This window comes from Lycorma delicatula, chromosome 5 (assembly GCF_047948215.1).
Source record: "Lycorma delicatula isolate Av1 chromosome 5, ASM4794821v1, whole genome shotgun sequence".
Taxonomy (NCBI): domain Eukaryota; kingdom Metazoa; phylum Arthropoda; class Insecta; order Hemiptera; family Fulgoridae; genus Lycorma; species Lycorma delicatula.
The window spans coordinates 62,915,542-62,938,979 of record NC_134459.1 but is presented as its reverse complement, the minus strand read 5'-3'; the positions used below and the strand labels follow the sequence as shown (position 1 = coordinate 62,938,979).

General features: G+C 27.9%; 1 protein-coding gene across 2 annotated transcripts in view; it reads right to left on the bottom strand.

Moving 5' to 3' along the window:
- LOC142325021 (uncharacterized) overlaps nt 1–23,438 on the bottom strand; it is a 91,225-nt gene that overhangs the window by 29,067 nt on the left and 38,720 nt on the right. For both annotated transcript variants that reach the window (XM_075366270.1, XM_075366271.1), the window contains 4 exons: nt 20,433–20,698; nt 18,837–18,994; nt 15,676–15,884; nt 15,371–15,521 (listed from right to left, as the gene is read on the bottom strand). In XM_075366270.1, the coding sequence (XP_075222385.1) occupies nt 15,371–15,521; nt 15,676–15,884; nt 18,837–18,994; nt 20,433–20,698 (784 nt within the window). The remainder of the gene's footprint in view (nt 1–15,370; nt 15,522–15,675; nt 15,885–18,836; nt 18,995–20,432; nt 20,699–23,438) is intronic.

The following is a 23,438-nucleotide window of genomic DNA, read 5'->3' as shown; positions in this document are numbered from 1 at the left end:
TTATGCTAGTACATGAGGTTGTTTTTCTATTTTTACTGTAAATGATTAAATTTGGACTGTTAGAACACACTTCTCACACCAACATGCTTACTCCTGATATAATTTAACTAAGTTTATTTGTCATAGCTAATATGATGAATAAATGTGATATAAGTGGTAGGTATGTGGTATATGAAGTATGGTATGAAAAATCATTCCTCCAACATACATATCTTGATGGCAACATTGAATGTTTAATCCAGATTTTTTATGTTTTGGATAAGTAAGGCATGAATGGTTATTTCAATATTGCAATTTAAGATTGCAATTTATTCAATAACAGTTACAAGTACTACAGAAACACAAAATAATTTGATTTAATTCACTACTCATGAATATTAAACTGTAATTGTTATAATTGCAAGGAGAAAAGAAACATTTTATAAGCATATAATTTCAGAACTTAACGTTACATTTAAAATTAAACTAAAGCTAATGATTACTAAATCCAGAGCTGACATATAAAATTAGTACGTTCTAAATATTTTTCATTAACACAGTACAGTATAGTACTGGGCAAACACACTCATGATTACAACTTTCTCAATAAGCAAACATATATATATATATATATATATATATATATATATATATATAGTATTGGATTACAAAAATGTTAACATGTCACTATTAAAAATTTATCAAATATTCACTTAAGCCAGCCTTAAATTAGTCTAAGAATGTCAACAAATACTCAGGTTGTTAAACTGAAAAGGAAGTGTTCTGTTAACTGACATAACTAATAAACAGGGCTATGAAAGAGTATGCTTGAGAAATTTAAGGAGCAAATTACTAAACAAGCAGCTGCAAAAAAAAGCAACACTTTTCAACAGGAAGAGCATGAGAACAGTAGATTGTTTTACTTTATTAAATTGAGACTAGGGCATCCAATTACCTAGAGTTAATAATCAATTTTAATTACTTTCTCAGGACGTATGATTATTTACATGATTTTCTCTTATTTATGTACTTTCTTAAGTCTACTACCAAAATCTTAAATCAATTTTATTCCATGCATCTTTCATTCCAGCAATTCTCTGTAAAATGATTTCATTATTATATCTTATTAATATTTATCAGCTGTATATATTTGGTGTTAATGTTTTAGATAATTAAGGCATGATTGTTTTATTTCAATATTGTAATTTTAAGATTACATTTATTCAATAATAATTATGAATATTACAGAATCACAAAATTAAGTAGACTTAATTTAATTCACTCACAACTCATGATTATTTAATTGGAGTAAAAAGAAAACAAAAATTTTTATAAGCATATATTTTCAGAACTGGTTGTTAAATATTAAGATATAATAATTAAATAATTTTACAGAAAACTGCTGGAATGAATAACATTGTAAATAAAATCGCTTTAAGATTTTGATAGCAGACTTAAGAAAATACATAATAATATAAGAGAAATTATTTTACTGAAATTAATGTTTTTAAGATTCTGTTAAATTGTATATTTAATTTTATTAATATAAATCACCTAGTACAGAATAAAACATACCTTATCTTAATTTTAAAATTATAATTGTGAGATAAGATTTATAACATATGTCTTATTACATTGATTAATTAACTCTAGGTAAAAGTATGTCCTAGTCTCAAATGAATAAAATCATATCTACTGTTCTCATGAATTCTTGTTAATCAGATTAACCAGAAAAACACCAAAAGAACATTGTTGAAGAAAAACATATTAAAACTTCATAATGAAATAAAACTAGAATTGGGAACTTTAAAATAAAACTAGAACTTCAAGCAATGCATTAAAAAACAAAATATGAAAATGCATTTCCAATCCTTTGAATAACTATCACATCTTAAACCAGATAATAAGAACATGCTAATATAATAGCATATACCAGCTGGTCTGTGGTTTGTAGACGGCTGTCCACAAATAAGTCAGGAAATTCTGCTATGGGAAAGTCTTCATAAAATAAAATAATAAAATCTAAAAAAAATTAAATTAATAAATATTGAATTTTAGAGAGGGCACCTGCATATATCTTTAAACCATTACTGGCAGAACTAATAAAAATCTTATTTTTCTTGATTCTTTTGTCTTTTACCTTTCCATGAAGACAATATTTCTTTTTTTTCATTACTACTGTAATGAGGATAAAATACGAAAAAAGTTGCATCAAAATAGACAAAAAAAACTTACAGCAACTTATTTCAATCACTCCATTCCGAACTTTATTAGGCACATTCAACCTAATAACAAAACTTACCTCAGGGGTGACAATGTATGTCAGAACAGAGTAAAAATCAATGAAGCGTATTAAACAGTTTGTTAACTATTTGAAATGTTTTCATTATATTTTAACATCATTACAATACTAACAATAGATCATAAAAGATTTGTTCAAAAACAACATATTTAAATGTAACAATACATTTGTGATTTTTATAAGTTAAATTCACTTTTTATCAGCATTCATAAAAGAAAGTTGAAATAACAAACAGATAATAAATAGAAATATTTATCATACTGCACTAACTTCACACCAGCTAAGCAATTACTATATTTAATCTATATTTTTTATTGGTAATATTTACTTAATGAATGAAAATTTAAAATAACATGCACAAGAAAAACTCTAATTTTATTCAATTTAAATTTTAAATTTTACTTTAAATAAAATTTAATTATCTGATTGCAAAACATGGAGTTTTTAAAATTATAAATACAGCAGACAACCTAAATATTGTGATCATGGTTATACATTTCATAGCAATCATCTGCATACTGATTATTTTAGATTAGCATAGTGCACTGACACAGAAGTACAGAAATTAAAAAAAACGTATCTGTATGCCAACATCTACTCTAAGAGTTTTATATCTAAATAATTTAATATGAACTGAGTGTTGCTTAACTACCACATATTTTAAAAATTATAAAAACCAATACACACTGGGGACTGGCTACAAAGTCCAGGTCTAGGCATATACAATAAATTACAATAACAATCTTTAATCCTAACATTTACTCCCTTCCAAATAGTCTATCTTAGTCAACCAATTGTTTGAATATGAGTTGCAAGTTTTAATTTTATAAGGTGCTGAAAAAGTGGATTTCATTCTAATTTATACTGCAACTTTCATGATACGATACAATAAGTAGACTTAATTTTAGGGTGTATGTTAAAGTTGAAGGATGCCAATCTGGTAACGAGGGTCAATAATTCTAGTGTCACGCTAGAAAATGCATTTTCAAATCAAAAACTGCTTGACAGTGATACAGTGTGCAAGGGGTATTTATCTTATGAATAAGCCATTTATAATAGAAAGCATTTATAATGGGCATAATGTTTAGTATCAGACTTTGTGACTTTTCTCTTTTGTTAACAAACAAGTCAGATTGAGACTCAATGAGGTGCGCCTGGATATATTTGAAATAATAGGAGAAATATGTCCAATGAACTGAATCTTAACAAATGTCACAGCTTCATTTATCATCAAATCACAACTTACTAGATCACTTGTAAGATCAGTTGTAACTCAGGACCTACTCCACCACGGTGACCTCTTGATAGTCAATCACAAAAGGTCTTTTAAGGAATACTCGCCCATCTGAACTAAGCAACACCATAGTTTAGAGAAGGCAGCATTTGAATAGATGGGCTGCCACTTAGAAGGTAACATGCAATCAAAAGCATTGTAAAGCACTGGAACACACACAAACAAGAAAAATACAAAGTACAAAATCAGACCAAAGTAAATCATCTACATTTCCACACACAATGTAAATTTGCTCAAGCAGACTGGTAAACTAAAAATAATAACTGGCCTAATAGACCAACACAAAATTCTCATCTCGCTTCTGCAGGAAACACTGGCCAGGACGCCATGGAATCTCAAGGATGTAAGTTCTATAAAGGTACACCTGGGAAAAGTGATGAAAAATGTCCTACAGCTTGGAACAGACTTTTTCATCATCCTCAAAATAAAAAACTCCATATAAGAATTCAAGTCGCAATCTCTAAGAATCTCAACCTCACCCTAAAAGTATCTAAGAGAATCTACACTATAATAAATGACTGTGCACCCACTAATAATAAAAATAAATCTCCAAAAGACTTCTTCTGTGAAGAAGTTCTGAAATCTACTCAACCTGACTATAAATAACATCCCCAAAAACCATGTTAAACAATCAGAGACTTCAATGCTCAACTAGGCAGAGAAAGAAGATACCACGACATCAACAGAAAATGGCCTGCCCAAAAGAAGACAATAACGGACAGAGGCTCATCGATCTCTGCAGAAACTATAACCTAATCATCTTGAAATCAACATATTTCAAGAGGAAACCTAAAAAACTCAAAATCTGGAAATACCCAACTACACTAAATGAGAATGGCAACTAGACTGACTTCATGAAAAACACCACCAAAAGGAGATCTACAACATAAAATTCCTCTGAGGAGTATATACAGGCTCAGATCACTACTTAGTCAAAATTAAAATTAAATTTACTCCCCCCCCCCAAAAAAAACGACAAAACCAAGCCCTTAAAACTTAAAAAATAAATGGAAGAACTTGCTTAACTAATCAAGAATGAAAATTACCAAAAAAATAACAATCAGAGATCAACTTGAAGATCTAGTCAACAACTTTAGACAAATCACAGAAAATTAGCAAATAAAATCCTGTAAAAAACATCAATAGTGGAACAGCGAATGTGACAAAACAGTGGAGAAAAGACATCAAGCATGGCTATTTCACTAATCCCAAAATTCAGGAACATTCTGCTAAAATCTAGTAAAACAAAGAAAAGAAACTACCAGAATCCTAAGGAAAATAAAAAGATAACTCTTTAAAGACACTTTTTGTTTCATGACAGAATCGCTCATTGTTATAACCCGATTGTCACAAAAAAACAGGGTAAATTATAATTAATCAATTTAACACTGAAAAGTGAATTATTATTAAAGCTTTATGAACTGCTAAATTTTCCTAGAAGTGCATTACATAATGTTTTAAAACCAATGAATTTTCATTTCATGTTCAAAAAAAATAATTCTTTGATTGAATGCAAACATATTACAAGGACTGTTTTATAAGTAAGGTTCAATTGGCCTTAGGTATGTAAATTTTGCGCAGTTGTCCAAACACACATGCACCCAGCTCCCAGCATGCATTACACAAATGTAGCAGACACCATTTGCAGTCATAGCGTCAAGATGTACATTTATATTTGAAAGTTTATACTGTGAAGTTGAAATGTTTCAAATAATTGAGCAATCCGCCAATTGTGAAATACGGTCTGATTCAATTTTTGACCATAAGGAATGTTTCAGCAGCGGACATTCATTGTCAGATGTGTGAGGTTTACAGACCTAATTCAATGAGTAACAGCAAAGTGTGTAAAACTGTAAGACTGTTCAAGGATGGGCAGGACAATGTCCATGATGAACCGCCATCGAGTTGGCCTTCTGTAATCATAGACGATTTTGTGTGTGAAAATGGTTTAAAAATTTGTGAAGACCGAAGTACTGTGAGACGTTGATGAAGCTTCGACATACCATACAGAATTACTGACAGGGCCTACTGTCATCTGGAGTTTTGTTGCTGCATGACAATGCATGACCTCAATCTGTTGCTCAAATTCTGCAGTTAATCAGATATTTTGGATGAGAGCAAATGAACCACCCACCAAACAGTCAGAACCTTGCGCCAAGCTTTCAACTACCTGAAATAGTTTCTCAGTAGTCAGTGGTTGACACCAACGAAAAGTGAAAACTGTTCAAGACTGGCTGTCTTCACAGGCAGCTGATTTCTATGATGTGGACATAAACAATTTGGTATAACGCTATGTTAAATGTTAAATAAACAAGGTAAAACTATATTGAAAAGTAGCAATAAATATAAAAAGTAAAATTAAAAAAAAAGGTTTTTGACAGTACCTTTACTAGTTTTGTAAGGTAGTTTTACTCCATTATAATAAGGCTACATTTGGAGTAATAACACATTGAGTGATGTAAACAAAATTACAAATAGAAGGTATTAATAGAGCAGATCCAAATACTGGAAAAAATTGCATTCAACATGTAATTAAAGAAGAAAAAAATCATAGGAAGTGAAAAAGCAGTTTTATGTGAAAATATTATTGAAGATATAGTGATAAATTTGGGAAAAACAACAGTACATCAGACAGTAACGAGTATGAGGTAACAAATACTTTTTCTATTTTATTTGATAAAGTTTTAATATAGCGGGTTTTAATAGTTTTAATAATATCTTATCACAATTCTCTATTTTTAATACAAACTATTTTTACTTCATTTTTATGTTAAAAGTAAAGAGAAGATTTTTTCTCCAATGGACTGCACTAAATTAAATTAGAATCATTATACTGTTATGTTTTGGTTTATTGAGACACTTTCATGGGTCAAATCATAGGTATAAATTTAGACTGTAGCATGAAAAGCATACTAACAAAAAAATATTTCAATATGAAAACTGCTCAGTCTGCTGAAATTAGTGAATAATATACACAAGTTGTATACTATGAATCACACAGATTAATAAAATGAATACACCCAGTCCTGAAACTTAATAGCCAAATCCCGTGTATATATATATATATATATATATATATATATTGATAAGCAAGCATAGTTTGAATTAACCAACTTCAAGCTGGATATACGAGTGGGTGAGGAGAAAATGAATGAATTTCTAATTGTTTTTTGCTTAACAGAAAAAATTACATCAGAAAAACTACACAAATACTTTTATACAACAATATTATGAAAAAAATAATTGAAGCTCTTTTTCCCTAATAATCTAAGTTATATATAAAGTTTCACAACCTTCAGACTGTTGTGAATGGGAATAGTAAGTGTGTTAGCAGAATGGGAATAATTTTCATGCCTTACAAGAAAATAAATGGTTAAATAAATTTCCCACCAATAAAAATAGTTTTGAATTATTCTTTTTTAATATTCTAATCCTCTAACTTATTTTTACAAACTATTGCTTTGTAGATGACCCATTAGCAGAGGTTAACAACTTTTCAGTCTTAAGAGTTAGAAATTAATATAAACCATATCTCTAGAAGTGGTTCCAAACATTGCTTTACTCTTTCACAATGTTAACCTACACACTTGGAAGTTTTTTAATTTTCTTAAATGTTATTAGCCATGAAAATAATTTTCTCTATCGAAAGGACAGGAAGTAATTTTAAATTTAAAACTATATATAAGCACGCACACATGCGCGCGCACATAGACACACACACACACACACACACACACAATTTTAAATAATATATGTTTATTTCTCTTAAGTCCAAAATACTATTTTGAAATTTTTTTTTATTCATATCTTAAGATTGAAATATGCGCTAATTTTTTTTTTTATTTTCATAAGTTTATCAAATCACTCCAAAATAGATTTACTGTTTTTTTCTTTTGGTAATAAAGCATTATAAAATAAATTATAAGTTATAAATTATTATAAGCTCAAAAAGGGGTAATTTATTAACTTTATCCCTGTTATAAAAGTTAAATTTTCTGGTTAATAGAAATCCAAAGTTTGTTAACACTATTGCCAAATCTGAAGATAAATAATGTAAATTATAAATTAAAAACAATAAGATTTTGTATTAAATTATCATAATCTTCTTTATTTTATAATTAATATATTCAGCAGCATCCCAATTTATTTTCCTATTTATTATCCGGCAACCTTCATCCACATTTTAGAGTAAATACCAGGACAAGGCAATGTACAGATGTAGCAATTTACTTATGTAGACAAATTAAACAACAGATAAAAAATGTTTACTATCAATTAAAATATAATCAAGACCAGCACTGTCAAGATGTAAAGGATTACTAAAACATAAATTTATCTACCAAGTGCAGACTTAACATCTTAAAAAAAAGACTAAAATTAGATTTCTTTAAACCTGCTACTATAGTGAAGTAAAATATTTTGATCCAAAGAAGTGTTTAAAATAGACATCTTAATATCTCAAGTAACTGTTAATGGTGTGTGCGTGTGCGTGTGTGTGCGTGTGCGCGTGCGTGTGTGTGTGCGTGTGTGTGTGTGTGTGTGTGTGTGTGTGTGTGTGTGTGGATATTGATCTATAAACACTGTCTAAACTGTTCTACTTTTCTTATGCAAAAAAAATGTGATTACGTAAAATCAACACTACTACTTGAAATAGCTAGATTAGCAATCTTGATATATTTTATCATACAATTGCTGCTTATTGTGATCAAAACATGAATATAAAATATCAGTATAATAATACCCAGGAAAACTTTGTTTTAATGATATTATATGACAACTTAATTTTGTATCATATTTCATCACGCAGTAGGTCTTCAGCTCTGTGTTTTTCTAAAATAACTGTTATTTAAATTTTACTAGTGTTTATTTAACTATTTTAGTTTTATGATCTAACTAAAAGCAGAAATTCAAATTTTATTTATATGACAAAATCTCATGAAATAATCATATATAATTATTAACCATGTATGGTTTTTTATCAGTTTTAAAAACATATAAAACAACAGGAAATGAACTAATATTATGATAAAATTCAAACTTGACTTCCATAAAAAAAAATATATATATATTGATATTTATAGAAAGCAGTGCGCAGTACAAATATATGAACAAATAAGTCCTACACATTAGGTAACAAACTTTAAAAAGGTCATACAATTTCATTCTGCAAACAAAGCATATTAAAAGAGAAAGGTGTTTATATAAAATTGCATTAACAAAAAAAGGCAGCTGAAAAAGTGGTACATCAATGAAATATCATTTCATTGATATCATAAGATAATACTGATAAATAGTATTTAATCAATAAAAACTGTCAATGAAGTAAAAAGGTAGATAAAATGTTGATTTAAACATAAACAAAGATTAAGAATAACTGCTTTAAGGAAACAGATTTTAGTTGTTGGGAGACTAAACAAACAGCAGGGCTGCGTAATGACCTCTTTAATTAAATTTGAGTTAAATGTACAATAAAACCTTGGCTCTTCAATCTAACACAACTACTTACTAACTACAAGCAAACTGAGATTCTACTTGATTATGAATTCATTGATTTTACAAAGTGCAAACTAAACATCAACTGGCTCATAATGAAAGGAGAATGTTATGGGGAATAACATACTAAGAACATAATTCTTATTCAGACAAAAAATTAAATTTTTTTCTGAAGCGACTTGCACAAACAACTACATAAGTAGTCTAGTAATAATACTGAACTACCACAATTGGTAATAATAACAAGGATAACAAATTGCTGATTGATGTTTTTATATAAAAAATAGCATTTATTTTTCATCAGATAAAGTTTCATTATTCATTTGTAAACAGTACAAATATAAGAGATCAAATAAATTGAAACAGCAGTTCTGGAAGAATTTATTAGTTAGATACATCTGTACTCACACAGACGTTATAATTTGGTTGAACCAACTTACACATTTATGTAACCAACTTAGTTTAATTGCAATTAAACGTGGTTTACCATAAAGTTGCAATTAGTATCTGTGAATATTTCAGATTTCATGTAATAACAGTAACTATGAATATGCCTGAATAAAGTTAGAGAAGAATTTTCTATTCTATACATGCTAATTTTTCAAGATAAAGAGTATTTTACTCTTAGTGGTTTGAAATTATAAAAGAAATTAAACACTAAAGCAAATGAAACTTTACCCAATTCAATATACCACGGCAAAAGCAAAGAAAGCAATTCAAATCAATACTTCAAATTAGTTATTTAAGAATTAGTTTATCGATAGCTCAATATCAACATAACAGCAAAAATAACAGTAAGACTCTATTACTCTCATTATATATATACCTAAAAAGTAATTAAATGTGTTAATTACATCTCACTCTGAGTCCTAGTTCACAAGAATAAGGTTTGATTATAAAAGATGCAAATATTTGTATTAAGGAGCCAAGAATACACTAACAGTAAGAAAGAGATGACATAAATGATCAAGCGTAAGGGAGAATTTTCTAATTAATAATAAACATTATGTAATGCCTAGATATTGTGAATATCTAGGCAGTGATGCTGCAAGTCCAAGATCAAGTTTAAATAATGGTAGTTACTTCTAATTATATTTCAATGTACACATTACCAGATATTCAATGTTTGAGATTTAATTAATGGTAAATATCTTGTAAAAGTCCTGTCCCCCTCTCAGCTAAACCCAGAAATACCTGGGTAAAATAAGCAGAAATTGAGAGAACTTCTATTAACTTTTTTTTATAGGAATTTAAAGTCTTGAAAATAAATAATTGATACATTCAATTTAAAACACGTTATTACAATAGCAAACACTGCACAATGGCATGTTACTAAATTAAAGAATTAATCAGACAAAATCCAAAATGGGACAGGGTGTGTATGGACAAAATATTACTAGATGAATGCTAAAATTTTACACATGATCACAATAAGCAGGCAGTTACTGATGATAACTGTTGAATAATGAACACAATAACAAAAATAAAATGTCAAGTACACATGCAAACATACACACACTCGATCATACTTATCATGCATCCTAGTTAAAAAAAAAAATAAAAAAAATTAACAATACTTAAAAGAGTATAAATCACCAATTTCATTTTCTTTTTGCATGTTGAAAATTAACACATTAACAAATCTCTAGTGCAATACAGAGATCTTTTATTTTCATTTTTTCCTCAAAGAATTATTAGTTTTAAAAATTAATTTAATATATTAATTTATTTTATTTTATTATTGTTGTATTATGATGTTGTTCAATATACCGTTGCTGAACAGATAGACAGACAGTCAGACAGACAGGGGTACCGATCATCGATCAATGTACAGGCGAAGAGTGGTAGTTGTTGTTAAGAGGTAGATGACATCGTTGGCCACACAATCGTAACAAGGAGGCGACTGCAGGAGGACACTTGAAAGTCAATATACACCAGTTATTTTGACAGTGATATCAATATTATCACCAATAATTAATATTAACTAAAGTATATATGATTACTGTTAATATAATAAATTTTCCATAATTTATTATACAAAAAAAATAAAAACAAAAATAAAAACATATGTGCATGTTCTTCATTAAAGAGCTTCAAAAATAACTATTTTTAATTAATTTGATGTAATAGACAGATCTACTTATCTGAACTATAAGTCATAATTAAAAGTGCTTATCTCCATTTGTTTTAAATAAAATACACAATGCTGATGTTACAATATAAAGCCATTTTACATAATTGTAAAATAATATCATCATAACATATTAACACATGTACAAAAGATGGCTAAAAACAGTTTTGTTTTTTTTTTAAATATCTTACGACTTTTTTACAAATTTAATTTACTGAATAGAATATAAAATTAAATGTAAGCAGTAGTTTGTACATGTATAATCCAGAATGATATTAAAAACAGTATGCAGAAGTTACATTACCGTTACTAACAATAACACTTCTACTTTTGTTCAGTTGTTTTTAATAAAAAAAAAATAATAAAACAGTAAAGTAATATAACAAATATAAAATGAATAATCTGTTAACATAGTAATCAGCTCCAATTAAATAAAATAATTATCGTTAAAAAATAATTATCGTTAAAAAAAAGCCTTGATATTACTCCATTATAAAAATAATGGAAATTAATATGAAGTCCTAACTAATAAAGAAAAAATGCAATACAGAAAAATTGATATCATAATAGCAGATTAATTAGAACACAATCTGAAATTGGTTCAGTTTTACAAAATAAATTTTATTTTATGTCTGCTGAGAAGAGCCGGAAACAGAAATTTTACAAAATGGAGAAAGGTATTTTTAATGACTGATAAAAAACTGAAAGCATTTACGATGTAAGGAAACTCATTCTATTTTGTTTAAAATAAGGAATAACGTAAGTTTATTAAGAAATAAAATACGTTTATTAAGTTAAGTATTCTTGGAAAGTATTTTAAAAAGTGATTATTTTAATAATGAATAATATTGATAAAATTAATAGAAACCTATTACAAGAAAATATGCTAATGAAAAAATGGAAAAGATAAGAGATAAAACAGAATAAAATTAAGCTATATGCAAATGAATACCTGAAATACATATTAAAAATTATTTTAAAAAAATAATAATAAACATATTTACTGATCTAACCATTAAAAAAGAATTAAAATATAGCGGCAATTAAACATCAAGCGTTCATTCTTCAAAAATGTTCCGAAAACCTGTATTAACATCATTCAAACATAATAGGTAAGAACTTAAAAGCACTATTAAAAGTGATAATTTAAATATAAAAAAATACAAAGTAAATCATTAAATTACATGATAGTTGCTATAATAATAGAATACTGTCTGCAAGTGGTCAAATACGTAGCATATGACCAAACCAATTATTAAAATACAATTTCATCTTAAAAAAAGAAATCACATTGTTTTATTGCAATATAATTTAACAACTTCCATAGCCTTTCCAAATTAATTATCTGCACATCTAGTTTCAACTCTTTAATACACCAAAATTAATTCAATATAAACCCTTTAAATAACAAAAGTATTAAAAATATTTTTGCCATTACTTTGGAAAAAAACACTGAAGTTTTCACTGCAACTTAAGTTATTATACAATAAAATCATTGGTAGTGTAAAACAAAATTTGCCAAAAATAAATCAGTAGGATTAAAGCAGTACTAATGAAGTGAAGAAATCCTGTTTTTTAATATCATTTACAGGTTTACAAACCAGAATGAGTTCACGATTCATAAAAAATTTATGAAAATTGAAAACTGTGCTTTTCAAACCATTAGAATGATTTTTTTATAACTTACAAGAAATTAATCCAGAAAATAATAAAATAAGTGTTGTCAGCAAACTACATTTAACTGACAATGAAACTCTTCCACAAAAGTTAAGATTGTAACTATTCTGCAACATTTTAAGGTAATACTTACAAATGAAAAAAATATGTACGCATTTACATGTATACTTTATTTAAGTAATATTAATACTAAAAATTACCCTTTCAATATTATCATTAAAGTCCTAAGAGAAATGTCCAGTCAAAAAAAAATCATACCTATCTGAAATATCAGTAAATTTTATCTACTGAAGTTAAGTGATAAATCAAATAATTAATTCAAACTTTCCTCAACAATATAAAATTTTGAATGAAAAATTGAAATTCATACTTTTAAAAGTATTTCTAGGCTAAATTTTTTACTTCACATTCTTGTAAATGTGAAGTTAATGGTAATCAGGCATACAGTCCTGCACGCTTTATTGTACCATGTTAACAATAACATTTTTCCCCTCAACAGCATTACAGAATAGTCTTACCACACTTAAAAATACACGTGGATTAAAATCAACATATAATTTAAACTGCAAAAATTATGATACATCTGAACATCATTAACATTTATTTTTTACTCATCTTGACATTAAAATACAAAAAACTAAATTATTTCAAGAATTTTTATTTAATTTGAATAAAAATATACATTTTCAAGCAAAAAAAATTATATCCATTATCTGAACAGCTAATATTAAACATTAATATACCACATGCAAATTAATAAAATTATGTGTGTTACTACCTGTATATTATTTCTACCAGCAAATAAAGGAAGTGAATCAAATCATGAGTTTGTGAGATAAAATTCCACAAAAAAAAACTACTGCACGTTTCTAAGGACTAAATTTCTGTGGTCAGAAGGAATCACAAATTCTATCAAAAAGTATTAAAATAATGAACCACAAGTCAATGGAAGAAAGCATTCTTCAATTAACAGGCATGATACCTGTTTGTTATATGTATATGTATATTATATATATATATATATATATATATGTGTCACAATTTTTTCTATAATTAAAATAAATTAATTAATGAAAACAGTATACATATATATATGTATATATTCAATGAAAATAAATACAATGTAAAAACCAAATACATACTGTACCTCCTGAAAAAACATAAAACAAGTTAATAAAATAGAAATAATACCATAAAAACTACATTTAATATAGTAGAAAATTATGGCAATCTCAAATAAAAAAAATTAAGAAATACAATGCAGATAATATGAAGCACATTAAATGACCTTATTATTAGGCTGAATAAAAATTACAGCTTCTCATTTATCATGAATTAATCTCTATCAATTTCAGATTCATCAAGAATAAAAAATCTGTTGCAGAAACCTTAGTTATATTAAGACTTTTCTCTTTACTTTTCAGGGATCAAATTAACTTTTAACAAAAAAAAAGAAGTATCCGAAGGCTAAAACCAAAGGTCAAGAACAATGCAATGGTCAACAGAAGTAAATAAAATGTGACAATGCAAAGTACATGTTGGCTGAAGTGCCAAATTTAACAGTAAATGTCAACTAGACAATTTAAAAGTCTAAGAAACCACAGTATAATACAACAAAAAGTGGCTGTAACATACATTTGATGTTATGTACAGCATAACTGTTTTGAAGTCTTACAAAATTTGGCAAAACAGAATTTCTAAAGAGATGAAAAGAATAAATCAACAAATAAGCAATTTTTAATAATGAAATCCAAAGAAATTATTTATTTATTTTTTTAATAAAAATGATGTCTCAGCAACAGAACATTGACTATACTTATAAGCCAATATTTTTGATTGTAGAAATTATTTTGTTATGACATGAAACAGATGCTCTGATAGAAGTTAATATTTTGTTTATCACTACAACAAGAACGTAACAACATAGAAAACAATACTAAAGTGACAATTTTTTGTTAAAAAATTAAAATACGTATCCTCATTAAAAAAAAATGAATCTGTAAATAAACTGCATTACTATAAAGCTACAAATCCATTAAAAAACAAAATAATCCACCGACCAACCAGTAGCAAAATGAAGCAGGCTGAGTAATTCAGTCACTTCAGGATTTATTTATACAAAAAAATTTAATTTACCAATTATAACTGCATCTTAATCTTTCAATGTGCATTCATTACAGTTAATTTTTTTTAAACAAGTTCATCAAAATTATTACATGAACATATTTTTTTAAAAAAACGCTAAAATGTCAACATATTCAATAAAAAAGCTTCTCAAAATCTTAGTTCTTATTTTAAATTGAAGAATATGTTTTTTTTTTTTATATTAAGAATAAAACATCTCTACTTTACAAAAAAAAATTAATTAAAAAAACATATATTATACAGAAAATGCATGGAAAATGGAATTAAAAAAGTAAAAGTTGGTCGATTGATTATAATAATAACTCTTTTCTGGTATTAAAAGTAGAGATATCATCAGCATTGTCATTACCTGATCACGTCGCATAGCTTTTTCATCTTTCTCTCGTTTCCTGACTTCAAGAAGGTATTCATTAAATAGACTTTCACGTTCCCTCATCTTCTCAATGTTTTTGAATCTCTCATCTTTTCCATACTTCTGTGCAAATTCACCAAATGATGATCTGAAACAGCATAAACATTACAAATATATTGTAATTTTCAAACATCTTTATTAAGACTACATACTTCACTATTTTTAACAAGAAATCAATTAAGCAATATAAAATCAATATTTATGTCAAAAAATTAAAATGAAACAAATAGTGTGACACTTACTTCCCATGAAGACCAGCTTCTTCCATTAATCTCCTGTAATCATCTTTACGTTCCTTCATCTTGTTACGTTTTTCCCGACGTTCTTCCTCAGCTCGCTCCTTCACATACTTCTCGAACACCTGTTTGCGCTCCTTTGAAGTCAGCAATAAGTAACGAGGATCAAATACTATCTTATGCAGTTCTTTTTCCCAAGTACTGAAAGCTGATACCTGTAAGAAAACATACAAAAATGATCAAAATGACCTACTCCAATTTGCTAGCATTCCAGTACACCTTAAAAAGTAGGTACCCACATTCCTTTAAGGAGAGAGTAAAACCTCCTAGTGGGGTATCTTAAGACAATTTTTGGCTTTTCCATGTTATCACAACTGAGATCACGATATTGGTTACAAAAAAATTTATTATCTATAATAGCAGATATAATTTGCAAAAATAATGATTTTTTTCAGAACTTAAGAAAGTTAAGTAAAAATTAAAATTCTAACTTGATTACAAACACAAAATTAAAAGCATCTTATTTTTTGAAAACGATAATTAAAAAGCACTGATAAATTAGTCCATTAATATTATAGTGAAGAATAACCAAATTGATGTCATTTTTATAAATCAAAAACAGCAATACTAGCTGTTTCTCATTATTTTCAACAACTGTCTTAGAATAGTTGTGCCAGTTCTCAGTGGATAATACTCTCTACTTTTCAGGTAGTCTTTTATTTCAATGGGTCAAAATATTTTAAAGATTTGGCAATAATAGCTTAACCATTCATAATTTGTAAACCTTATTCGGGCGATTGGCATAAGAGTCCATAGAGTAGAGACTGTGCAGGCAAGTGTGGAGATTTTTCACATGATAGCAACATTTGTGTCGGGGATACTAGAACAAAAAGAAAGGGAAGTGACATGATGAGAGACAGCCTCAGCCGAAGTCGTCCTCTGTCTGTGGGAATGTGTTACACGGATGGACAGCAGTAATGAAGGTCTGGGACTCTCGAGCCCCTGAGCTATTAACACCGAAACCTGGCAGGAGTTCCCCTCGGGGTTACCCCTGTTACAGTCAGGCACAAAAGACCAAGACCTGGTTGTAGAGGTAGGGTGGCTGGGAATGGCATAACCAGGCCTCGTGATTGGAGGTGAAGCCACTTCCCGGAGCTGTGTGATGCTTTAATGGGTGTCCAGCTCCAGGAAGCAGCGGGAAAAACCTTATTTTCTTGTCATGACAATGGTAGGATTAAATTTTGCTTTTTATATAAGTATTCATGGAATCACTTCAATTTACACAATATTGTAAAATATGTTAGTTTCATCGTATAGAATTCCCTTCTTTCCTCTTATTTAAGATCGCCAATGGAGAACAGTTATGTTTACATCTGGCAATTAACATTGTCAAGTTCATTTAATTCTTTTGATTTTATGATTGCAGGGCTTATTTTTTTGGATAATCTTTTAATAATTCAGTTTTAGTCACATGCATTGTCTTTTTACTATTCATTAAATAAACGCAATATTAAGACTTATTATGGAGAACAAGAATCATAGTTTTAGTAACTGATGATTATAGAAAATATATAGGGCAATTCAACAAGTTCTGTTTTTTCCATCATAACTATTTTCATCATTTGAATCAAATGCTAAGCAAATAGGCATTTCTGAACTGACTATTTTAATTAAGATAAGAAATGTTACTATTCAGAATGGTTCAGTTAGAAATTCTCTAACTACAGATTATTTCAATCCATTTTGAAATAATCTGTATTATTAGTGAGTAATGTTAAAAAATAATATGTAAGTAAAAGTTTGAGCAAAAACATATTCCAAAAATGATATACAGAAAAAATATATAAAAACCTTTTCCAGGCTTAAAAAATGGGAACATAAAAACAAAGTTTTGAAAAAGTTATGCTATTTATACAAACATAGGTATTAATTTAAAAAATACAAATCCTTATTAAAATCAACACGTAATGTCATCATTATTTTATCCAATATGAGATTTATCAAGATTAAGCTCATATGAAAATTGATATACATTAACATAGCAGATGGAAAGTCTACAGACAATTCATTATATGAAACTTGTAAAGATTGAAATATTGCAATTACACAAATTGCTATGTAAATGATAACAACATATACACAAAATTAATTCACTAATATTCCCTACCTACATTTATTTAAAAAATGCCTTAATTAAAGATTTATTACTACAGAAGAAATAAATCCCATTTCAGCCAATTTCAATTTTGAAATTTTGAATTAAAAGGTCAAAAAAGTTTATATTTTTATCAATGCAGATATTAAAGATAAAAAGTTGAATTTTCATAAATTTCTATTAGAAAATTTTCTAAGAGAGGGAAGTAATTCTTGGGCTGAAAACTTGGTATGTGAATACCACAACTATTCTTCTTCACAACTATTCATACAAAAAAAAAACTTTTTCTTGAAGATTATGGTATTTCTATTAAAAAATGTACCTTAGAAGAGAAATATTTTGAAGGAAAATATATAAAATTTTTCTTAATTTTCACCCTTAAGAATTTTTTAATATAACTACGTAGGATTTCTTTATAACCTAACTTTCAGCCTTTTATGTTCTGAACTAAAACTTTTTACTTAATTTTTACTATACCAAATAGTGCAGAAGATAATAGTTTATGTTTCTGTAAACCCTTATATTTGCAAAACCACTGTAGATTATAAAATAAATATGGCTGTCCCACAAAAACCAAGAATAATAAAATTAATAAAGTTATTTCAAATATTCAGTATATGGGGTAATAGTTTTTTAATGGTCTAACAACCAATTAAAAGATAGCTGATCAATTTGCAGGACAACTAGGATTAATCAGCTTTTTTGTATCAGAAAAATCTCATATATATTATGAAAATTGATGTTCTTTCACTTGAAAGTTCCTAATGAACATTTTAAAACTATTAAGATATTTAAATAACAGGTTATGTATATACATAACTCAATAAAAATCAGTACATCAATACTAAAAATTTTATACAATAGACTTACCATTTTATTTGGTGTGTAATATTAAATCCTGTACAACATATACTGTTTGTGGATATATGTTAATACAAGTGATACATTTCTGAAAAACATCATTATTAAAATAGATGCATTATACACATACATCCCCATATGATTAACTTACATCTTTTTCAGCAAGCATCTCTCTGAATGATTTTATCCTGGTCTCCAATGGCACAATGGCTCGTTCTCGTGCAGCCCGCACCTCAGCTTCCATTGCAGCCTCTTTACCAATGTCTATTTGTGGTTTCTTGTCCGTTTTTAAATCTTCCTTTACTTCAGCTAAAACATAATTTATAAAATATTAAAAAGACTGAAAGCTGGGCCTTTTCAAATTTTTTATGACTAAAGCAATTTTATAAAAAAACCATGGCAGTATTTATAAAGAGGAAAATAAAAACCCATTTTAAACAATCTGATTTGTAAAATAACTGTTTTTAAACTAAGTGAAATCTGTTTCAATGTTATTAGAAACACACCAAAAAATCTCAATTTTTCAAACAATTACATTTTATTTTATTACTTGAAAACCTGTTAAAAAAAGGTCTAGTTAAACGTATTCTATACTAATACAATGCATTTGGATAATTTATATTTACTTTTTATGGATATATGTTTTTTTAAATCTCAAAAGATAACTACTCATTTTCATAGTGAGACAAACACACAACAAATTAAAAGTAAATTACTCATAACAGCCTGTAAATTTCATCTGGATTCATTGAGCTATAATAAAGATAAAAAACACCAAAAGACGTGTATATATTAATAATTTATTCTTTTATAATAATAATAATAATAATTATATTATATATTATTATAATAATTATATATATATATATATATATATAATAAATAGGTGCATATATATGCTAATTTTCATCATACAATTCCAAAAAAAAGTTTCAAAAGCTTTCAAATTCATCTAGTGAAATATTTTATTTAGTGTTACACTTTAACCTCCTTAAAGAGTACAGATAGAACATTAACTTTTCAGATTCTTAAAAAGGAAGAAATTTAATGCAAGACTGCAAAAAAAGATGCCGGATATCTTTTTGTTAATTTTATTCCAGTACTTCATTCAGTCTCATTGTACTTACTACTAGTGAGTACAAACAAAATATCCAAGATTTGGTGAGAAAGTACCGTTGAAAAAAACAAGGAATTATCAAATTACATGGCTGCACTCCAATGCGGTTTGCAGTGGGCAAACTGGATACACATTCAACAACAGATTCCAAAAAAAAAAAACATGTAAACACTACACACATCAGAATCAAACTTCATAAATCCCTCAATGAAATGGATACACATAAAAATATATGATAATCGAAAAATGAAAATTTTACATATATGATAAATGATAATTCATCAAACTGAAGGATAAACCTTTAAAATTTCAATTTTTTACTGTAAGATAATTTGCTTACAGAAATTACCTGTAAGATAATTTCAACAAAAAAAAAAAACCAATTTTCAATTACAACACTACTGATAAAGGAAGATGACACACATCAGTACTAGAAAGATAAAATCTTCTGAAACATAACAACAGTGGGTCAGTTTTGAGAGACAGACTGAAAAGTAGGCATGTGCACATGCGCACACATACACAATTTACTTACTTCCAAAAGAGTTTTTATATATATATATATATTGAAAAAATATATATGTAACTAATTAACACAACTCATGTTAGTAACTGAAACTCATTATTTACTTTTAGAAGGTGAATCCATCTTTTGCTTTTTAACAGGAGTTCCTTCATCTGCATCCCGGCTAGCAGATTCTCTCTTTACTGCCTGGCTGTCTGTCGTAGTAGTTGTTGCACCTGTTGTTTGAGCAGCTTGTATAGCATCTGGTGGGCTAGACACCATTTTGTCAACATCTGCTCTTCCAACCAACTCCTCTGGCCTTTCCCAAACTGATGTTCTGCTAGATGGATTGTAGAAAAATACTCTACCATCTCCAGTCCATACGACACACCTACACCCAGAGCACATATATAATAATTATATAACACAAGAACCATATGTAAATTACACATATTTAAAAAATTCCATAGCTGTTTTAAACCACAAACAAATAATGGAAAATTTCATTTTTTTATAAAATATGATGGGATAAATAAAAAAAATCCCTTTCAGCATGTCAGAAGGTACAGGTAGATTTCACCAGTGCTAAGTAAAGGATAAAAAAAGGTTTCCACCTCAAAGTTAAGAAAAATTTCAAATTTACTCAATATGACAATGATTGTCATTACTCAATGACATCTTTACCATATGACAAGCCAAAATGGCAAAGGGTTGGTCATATCAAAAATTGTTTCAGACAAAAGTTTTAGATAATGTTTAAAGTACTAACGATCACTTTAAACAAACTCAATACAGTGCCTATTAAGGGAGGGATGATTTTTTTCTTCAAAACCCTATTTTTTCCACCCCTGAGCTAATGGTTGGTGATATCAAGAAATTTTACTTAGATAAGTTTTAGGCCCTTATCCAAAGAATAATAGGAACTTTAAAAAATTCAATATTTTACTTAATAGGGATATTCCTTTTATTCAATAAATTTTCAAAAATTTTATTTCATCACTATTTTTTTATTTTGATATTTGGTAATATAACACTACCCACCATGTAGTGGCCAAGAAATATTTTTTTTAAATTTAAAAAAAAATTTTTATTGAGCGACAGACTATTTTCTAACTTGCCAACAGGTAAAAATAGCCATTTTCAACAGTTTTTCTATGAACTGTAGCATTCTTATTTTACATCTTACAGAGGATCAAAAAGGGCTTTTTGGAAAGAGTAAAGATGTAACTTCATCTGTGTTCTCAAAATTTATTTTATTACATAACCAAATCTTTTAATTATTACTGAAGTTGCGTTTACAAATTGTTGTTTTTACAAATTTTGAGACCAAAATAAATCATTTCATTCATTTAAAAAAAAATGGCCACAAAATCCTAAGAGTTTGAAAATACCTCATTTTTGGGGCTCAAAATCCACATGTGGGACAGGTGGCAAAAATCTGAGATGTTCACAGCAGTAAGTACTTTTTATGTACTTAAAAATCATATAAAATTTATTTTCTTACTCAAAGGGGTTGGACGAGTAATGAAGCCATCAAAACCGCTAAAAACACTGTTCCTTCTAACCATGTATCCAAAAAATTCACAGCATGTATTTTTTCAGATAATAATGTAGGCCTACTAAACAAAATATTTTGATGTTTATAATGAGAGAGCTTATACTCTAGATAGTTTGTTACTTAAAGTACGACTTGTGCACACAAACTCATGTTTAAACATGAAAGTGAATAGACATGAATAAACATAATTGTTTGCGTAATCCTGAATGTAAACATTGTGGAAGGCTCAGTTACTGTTTTGATTTCAATGTGATACGTTGCGTTCTTGCTAGTGTTAATACTGTGGTTACGTAATGGACACTTGTTTATAAAGTAATTTTATTAGCAGTGAACTTCTCTTTTATGCGATATCTTTTATTTTTAATTTTATTAATTAGAGAAATTTTTATTTTAGCTGTAAAGAAACTGAGATAAGACAAAATGAGGTGCAATTGGTATTTTTTTAATTTATACTAACTGTATTGTTATTGAAGAACCCTTGCATTTTAAAAAAAGGATTATGGAGTGTTCAATTGGCAATCATACTGAAACAGTATGTCACAAATTGATTTACAATAGATCTTGAGTCTTGCACGATATTTTTTAGAGTTTACTGAACAGCAAATAACACTGATATATTTAAAGAAGTGGATGTATTGAAACAAAAAATATCTGTACTTTTAATAAAAGTGAATATTTAGATAAATATTTTCATATTATCGAAAAAGTTGCTCCGACCATTTAGCTGTCACACTAAAGTGGTTAAAGATCTCTTCAAGAATATGATACTTTCAACAAGCAATCCAAATTTAAAATTAATTCCAGGCAGGTACAAAATTCTTAAACAAAATACAAAAACCACAGAGAGCAGTATGTGAATAAGTTTGTTCAGCACTTTGCATTTACCTGGTAAAGGTTTAAAAATTATCGAGTAATGCAAAGAAACCAATTTAAAAAAATAAATAACAAAAATAGCCGAATCAGTTACCAATAAATTAAACGATTCCTTTAATTTAAATATTTCTACAGAAGAAACCAGTTAAGTACCACAAAATTGTGCTTATTTAGGTAGGGAATATGAAGAATTAATCATTAAAATAAGCTATAAAATGAAAACAGTTGCTTCAACCCAGGAAAAAATTAATAAAGTATATTATCAAGCAGCTGGAGCATTAAAAAAATTCAAAATGAGTTTAGCGTTAGTCAATATTTAGCCCATCAATCCAGACAATTAGTTTAAACAAGTGGAATTTTTCCACAAATTGGCAAAACCCAGTCACATAATTAATGAAAATGTTACTAAATATGTTCAAGATTTTTACCAGAATGATGAGCACAGCCAGTTGATGCCAGGCAAGAAGGATTGTGTCTGTAAGACAAGCTGACAGAAAGAAAATTAATATTCATAAAAGGCTTATCTTACGTAGAATTGTACAGAGCCTTCAAAGAAAAACAAATTTCAAATTTGGTTTTTCAAAATTTGCTGATTTAAGATCTAAATTTTGTGTTCTGGCTACTGGATCAGGTACTCACTCTGTTTGCATGTGTGTCGCGCACCAAAATGTAAAACTCGTGTTATCAGCTCTAAAAATGA